The sequence below is a fragment of the Atta colombica genome, unplaced genomic scaffold, assembly GCF_001594045.1.
Source record: "Atta colombica isolate Treedump-2 unplaced genomic scaffold, Acol1.0 scaffold18, whole genome shotgun sequence".
Taxonomy (NCBI): domain Eukaryota; kingdom Metazoa; phylum Arthropoda; class Insecta; order Hymenoptera; family Formicidae; genus Atta; species Atta colombica.
This window is the reverse complement of record NW_017259271.1, coordinates 532,838-540,441: the sequence shown is the minus strand read 5'-3', so window position 1 is coordinate 540,441 and position 7,604 is coordinate 532,838. Positions and strand designations below refer to the sequence as shown.

At 33.5% G+C, this 7,604-nt stretch overlaps 1 protein-coding gene across 1 annotated transcript in view; it reads right to left on the bottom strand.

The window, feature by feature from the left end:
• LOC108686405 (RING finger protein nhl-1-like) overlaps positions 1-7,604 on the bottom strand; it is a 169,401-nt gene that overhangs the window by 12,367 nt on the left and 149,430 nt on the right. Inside the window, exon 7 of the mRNA XM_018191707.1 lies at positions 2,928-2,995. Coding sequence (XP_018047196.1) covers positions 2,928-2,995 — 68 coding nt within the window. The remainder of the gene's footprint in view (positions 1-2,927; positions 2,996-7,604) is intronic.

The window sequence follows — 7,604 nt, the reverse complement described above, 5'->3', positions numbered from 1 at the left end:
ATATATACAGCATTCAGAAAAACCCGTGTCCTTGCATAGACATGTTTCTGGCTGAATTCTAAAACGATTTTTCCTTTACAAAAATTTTATCCGACACTTATTTTTTGAGTTATTAAAGGATAAACTTAGCGAATCACATGTCGCGAATAGAAGATAAAGAGAGGCGACATCGGGCACATTTACTGTCTGACGCGAGCGATCACCAAAGAGCACTCGTTGCAAACAGCTGTCTAAAGACATAGAGTTACTCTGTCTCACATAATAAACGCTCACACACGCGCGCGCTCACACACACACACACACACACACACTCTCTCTCTCTCTCTCTCTCTCTTTCTCTCTCTCTCTCTGTCATTTGCAGAGATTCGTTATCTTCATATCGTCGTTTCTTGACGGATGAATTTCACTCAAGTTGAAATTTTGCTTCTACTTTAAATAATTTTAGGACGTATGTAAACTCTAGATTTACAATAGGTTCTAATCTAATGAATTGAGTACCTATGTTGAGCTTGTAAATGATTCATTATCAGTTATTGGAAAATTTCTTATTTTTAGGTTCAAAAGAAGTTTTCTGAATAGAAGTTGTAGATTAAGTAATATTAAAAAAGGTCCTATTTGATTTTTCAAATATCAAAACAGATTTATAAGGTTTAATTGAAGTTGAAAGAGTTTCAAAGTAGGATTAAAATTTCGACTCACGATCGTAAAGAAGCAATATGAAAACTCTTCACATTTCTGTGTGACAAATTTCAAGTAATGAAACAAGAGTTTGTTTTCTTTCAAAAGTAGTATCTAAAGAACTGTAACACTTTCATCACTGATTTACGCGCGCACTTGATCGATACTCGAGTCGATGCCATAAGAATGATTTACGAAGAACAATTTACGAACTATTCTATCAGTTTATTATTATTAATTAGTATCGACTAATTATTTAACTTGAAATCATTAGAAATAAGAAATGCATTATATACAACATATACCTCAATATGATCCGACGCAAAGCTTGATCTCGACGAACTTGACGATAACACTCAAGCAGGTTAGATTAGGTTAGGTTAGGTTAAGTTAGGTTTTACGAACAGAATTAAGAGTAACATAATAGAAATCTAATTTATCGGTCGGCCGCTTGTAATTGTTGGTAAGTCAGACTGCGACTAGAAGCTTGATTATAGCATGCTATAAAAGCAAGTAATAAAAGCATGCTATAAAAGCAGGTAGTTCATTTGACATTACGAATGTATGCTTCGAGATAATTCACGCGCTAAATCATAAGGCTTGTTCGCGTCGCAGCATGTTCCAGCATGCTCCAAGCATCAGCATGCTTATGCCAACTCCTATTCACTTTGACGAGTCCATTAGAACAAATTTTACGATTCAGCATGTGATCTCGAAGCACACATCCGTAATAAACCAATAATATCTATTTGTAACCAATGTCAGATTGTCAATCATGTCAATTATCATTATTTTTCCATGTCCTCGGGAAATTGTCTATAAATTTTTTCCTTACAATATCCCACAAGAAAAAATCCAATGAGTTGAGGTCCGAGGATTTTGTTGGCCAGCGTATCGAACCATACAGGCCATCTAATATGAAATTAATTTAAAAAGTAACAATTCTGGCGTTGTGGAATGCTATTTCAAATACTGATTTCCGGTTCTTGTTCAACGGCACGAAGAACTGTTTTTATATTTCTTGGGTAACGCTGCCTACCGGCGTCTTTTTTCTTTGGCAGGACGCTTTCGGTTTTGTACAATCTTTTTACTGTTTCGAGTATAACGCTGGCATGTGGACGTTTTGCTCTATTTGGATATAACTCAATCTTCTTGCAACATAATATTGCCAATGACACTCGCCATTGTGAGCATATCATAATATTTTTCGTTACTGTACGTTGCTATTTCTTGAGCCTTCACTTCTATGATAAGAGTCGGGCCATGCACCGCGACGCGGATTGGTCGCTAGGAATGGAAAGGCGCAACCTCTCGCGAAAATCGGATAAATACGGGGACTGATCAATCCGTAAATCAATAATCCCTCGAGCATCGCGAAAGATAAAGTCGGATAATATAAAGATTAGTTATTAAGTTAGGATAAGAATTAATATTATTTTGGGCATTATAGAGAAATGTTTAAATACAGGGTGGAAGAATACTTCATTCAAGAATACCTTATTACACAAAATTATTGATTTAAGAAATGTTATTTATCAAAATACAAAGAAATAGTACAAACTTACAAACAAACATTAAAGATTTCCACAAAGCCTATTATCGACAAATTATAACTCTGTAAAGTAGACTCGAATCGTTAGTCAGACATTTGTAACATATGAAGCCATGAATTATACAACATTAGTTTAATTTATAAAATAAGACTCGTGAGTATTCAACTTATACACTTTTAATTGAACAAACACTAAGATCTAACATTTTATTATATTTCAACACACTGATTAAAATACAAATGACTAAAATACAATTAATAAACATGAAATATTGTACAACAACACCTACAATACTTGTGTAATACTTATCTCAATGATAAATTATCATTCATCTCATTTATATTCAGTTTAATATACAGTGTTTCGATTTTTATCTCTGAGAGTCGTTTGAAATAATCATAAGGCAATTATAACCTATTAATCACATAAGATATCAGAAATAATGGACACAAGTAATGCAATTGTACATCAATGCAGAATTAATAGATGCAAATTAATATATACCATTGTCGTCGGAATCTCTGAAAAAGGCCCAAAAAAGAACAAAAACATGTTAGAAGTATCATAAATGTATCATAGATAACCGAATACGATCAAGTATAGAAAGTAATTGTCGCGCGTTATTTACTGTGCTTGACTTCTATGCTTTTATATCGTTTTTAATTTGAATTGAAAAAGACATTATTTTATATTAACCTAAATAAACCCTTTGTTGTTCCAATGCCACCAATCGACTGAAGAATTTGTCCATCATGATTGAATATCTATACAAAAAGGTTGTATTTTATTTATAATATTTATTAGTACAACAATAATAATGCAATGCAAGACAAATTTATAATTTTTGTACATATTTAATTTGTCGAAATATGTAGGATTGACCATCGATCTCGAAAAGTGCTTCGTACAAAAACTGTGTTATATAGTATTAAAAACATTATGTTTGTAGGGATCGTAAAGTGTTATCGATTCTATAGTAATAGAGATGGAATCAGAGTTTGGCCAACTGAAGTTACCGTCATTTTTCATCAAAATTGTGCGAGAGAAAAATCGTGCTCTCTCACTTCATCTTACTCTACAGTGGCGCTGTAAGTTGCAACTTTATAGAGACGCTCTATAAGTTTCATAGTTTTTGATAAACATTCTTGTACGTTCAGGTGACTAGTTGGCGATTAAAATTTAAAGACACAGAAAAATTTAATTGTATCTAATCATAAATATTATGATAGCAATGGGCATACATCATGCATTTTACTTTAAATGTATTTTCACGCATTTAAATGAAACATGTCGAATCAATCATAATCCAGAGAGAAGGTGGCCAGATTAGAGAGTTTTTATATCGTAGATGACGCGTCGTATTCTGACTAATACTAAACCCACAGAAAAAATTTCTACATTCAATGTTATTACTCTTCAATCTAAAATAAAATAAAATATACCATAGAGCCAATCATTTATTCTTCAAAAAAGAATATTTTTTCTCAAATAAAAAATTCTAAAATTAAATCTAATAATAAATCTAAAAATAAATCTAATATAATATAAATTCTCACGGAAAGAAGTTTACAGAATGTTAATAATTTTTCATTTTTTGGCAATGAAAAACTGAATCTGATTGGAACTTGAATTCAGAATCTCACGTTTTACATGTGTTTCGCCTAGCGCGTTACACCACAAAAGCTTCGCTTCTGCTATCACGTATGCATGTATCCCAAAAAATCGCCAAATATTTCATGGGCAAGAGCGGACTAAACTGAGTCGAAAAGTCCCATACCATTTTGTAAGTTTTATCAATAGTTAACGAGATATTAATCCTTAAAGATAACCAAATGGCATGCTCGCCCGGCCTACTACTCCAAAGTATATATGTCTACCGATCGCTTGACGCACGGGTGGAGAGCGGGGATAGTCTAGCGCTATCCGAGCTCCATGGAAGCTCGCGGCGGCGCGGGAGTTCTTACCAGGTAGTCCCCGTCAAGCTATCAATGGCAAATATTCGGCGCTTTAGAAATTTATATCTCAATTGCAAAAATTGGGCGAGAACTTTTCGAGAATTCAATTTAATTCATTTTAAAGCGTGCGCGTATACATACAGAAAAATGTTACATAATTATTTATTTCAAATAAATAATAAGTGTATTTTAAAAATATATTATCAAGAAAATATTCTTTGTAAAGATAATCGTTACTAAAAAAATGAAGAATAAAAATTTAGCACTAGAATAATATTTTGTTGTATGTATGTACACAAATAATAATTGACGCACTTAGAGAAAGATTTCTTCGATTCAAAGAAATGTTTCTTTGTTGTTCTTTTGTAATTTCTGTAGTAACTGATAACTATCATTTCTACACTACCTTACGGTAGATAGCATTTTTTAAAGTGATATCCCCAGTAGATCTAATTATTATTCTTGCATTTTAATGTTTGAAATGCCTTCGTTATTCTCGTACATAGATTTCGACTCTTCGAGTAATATTGCGCATCACACGACCATTTTTGGCATAATGGTATTGAAGGCTACGAGAATTGCTTCTTGTACCTCAGCTTCAGTACCATCACAAATATAATCAACTAAATCTTTAATGACACCAAATGAAATAATCGAGCACGTTAAGTTCGATAACCGCACTGGCCAAATGATTAGGCCACCTCGACCTATCCACCTGTGGATAGCGTGTGAGATAGAATATTGCGTACCTGCCATGAAAAACGCGCAGAAGTCCCCATCGTATTGGAAAATATGTTCCTTCTGTCCGCGAAGAGGAACGTCTTCGAGAAAGGCCGGCAACCTATTTTCCAAAAAGTATTTATAGTTATTGTAAGTTTCTCCTGTTAGGCGTGGCGGGAGAAGGAAGGGACTGATCTGAAAATTGTCATAAGAGTGTGATTTTAAAAAGTGCGAGAGAGAGAGAGAGAGAGAGAGAGAGAGAGAGAGAGAGAGAGAGAGAGAAGAAAGAGAGGAAGAAAGAAATAGAGAGAGAGAAAATGTCTTAAATCATTAACTGATTATTACATCAATTCAATTTGCTATTACTCCTACTCATTACGTTTATCACTCACCGATACTGGAATGCACCTTATCGAACAGCGTGCGAATTTTCAACTCCCAAAGTTATTATGGGAGTTGAACACGCCATTCGGTGTGAAAGTTCGCTTCCGTCCACAGGATGCGATCGAGGAGGACATTCCGCCGACGCTGCTATGTTCATTTCGCCAATAGTTAATACAATATTAATAATTAACTGTTAATATTTTGACAGTTAATATTTGAAAAATGACAGTTAATATTTCTTAAAAACGAGGACATTTTATAAAAATAATAAAAGCAGATGCACGGCCCTTCATCTCGCGCAAAAAGCATATTTCGAAAGAAATCGAATGCACGTGCGACATAACGCACGCTCTAAGTTTTATTTGAATGCTTACAGAATATATTCTCTCTTCAACTTTCACGCAAACACGCATTTTTGCTCCAGCGTATCACCGAGATTGCAACACTGATCCCGAAAGCATTGAAATTATCTATTATAAAAAAACGGTCTCATCTTGTTTTCGCTCAGATTCCGCGTAGAGACGAATAACGCCGCGCAAAAGCATTGTTCATTTGTTATCAACTTCATTTATTTTTTCACAACAATCCATCGTTCAATCATACAGTCTTGACATCGCTCCAGGATATAGGATTTATTTCGAGAAAATAGCAAATTATAATCTTCAGGAGCACACGCCGATATAGGCTATTATGTACGATGTAGCCGAAAAAAACGCTCTTGTCGCAGTCCATCTCTACGCAGAACAATTTTCCGAGCGCGAACAACATCAAAGATTTAGTCGAACATATTTGTGATGGTACTGAAGCTGAAGTACAAGAAGCAATTCTCGCAGCTTTCAATATCGTTACGTCAGAAATGACACTGCACGACGCGAAATATTACTCGAAGAGTCGAAATCTATTTACGAAAATGAAGGCATTTTGAGCAATTCTTGCATTAAAATGCAAGAATATAATTAGACCTACTGAGGATACCACTTAAAAAAAATGCACCATGTTATGTATCGCAAGGTGATGTGGAAATGATAGCCCTATATCAGTTTTTTGCCACAGAAATGACAAAAGAAGTTATTTCTCGACTCGCGAGTCTGTATCATATTTTCTTTAATCATACAGCAAAAAAACATTTCTTTAAATTGAAGAAATCTTTCTCTGAGTGCACCGATTAATAAAATTTGTGTATGTACGTGCAACAAATTTTTATTCTTCATTTTTTTTAGTAATGATTACCTTATTAAAGAATATTTTCTTGATAATATATTTTTAAAATACACTTATTATTTACTTGAAATAAATAATATTTATGTAACATTTTTCTGTATGTACACGCGTACGCTTTAGAACGAATTAAACTGAATTCTCGAAAAGTTCTCGCAATTTTCGCAAATAAGATATAAATTTTTATAGCGCCGAATATTCGCCATTGATAGCTTGGCGCGCGGAGAGCAGGGATTACCTGGCAAGAGCCCCGCGCTGCGCACATTGCCGCGAGTCTCCATAGCTCGGATGGTGCGCTTGTCAGGCTCCCCACGGCCCGCGTGCCAAGCGATCGATAGATGTATACATTTCGCAGTAGTAGGTTGGGTAAGCACGTAATTCGGGTATCTTTAAGGATTAATATTTCGTTAATTATTGGGGAAATTATTGGGCAAAATGATACGGGACTTTTTGACTCACAAGGGAAGATTCACAACTGTCCGGAACCGATTTGATTCTTCAAGAGATATGCAGTTAAACACAAAAATCTAAGAGACGCGTATTTTTTTTATAAGTGCGCTAACTCATGTTTAAGGGATGAAATATCCTTTAAAAAAAAACGGAATTTTTTTTCAAGGCAAATATCGTCGGAAATATAAAAGATAGAAAAAAATTTTTTTAATAAAAGTTGTACGGATTTTTCTCTCGAATTATTCTCTCAAGAATACTTTAAAGTTATAGATAAAAAAAATTTTATTTACTTTTTTATTTAACAAAATACCTCTACCACCCATTTTTTTAAATTTTCAAATTTTTTTTACCAAATTAAAGATTATTTTTTTACGAATTCAACCATGTGTAATAAAGTTATATTACAATCATTTTTGAGAATTAATTATTAACGCTTCCGTATATACGTAATCCATGCTCATATGCGTAAGTAATTGTCATCGAACAGTAAAATATACTTGAAAAGATGTCTTAAGTAAAATTTGTATAGGTTTCTATATGCTTTAATATATATGTATTTAAATTTTATATACAATATACATATGTACAATATACATATGTCTTTAGATTTTCTAAATACATAATATTTTTAAGATATATATATATA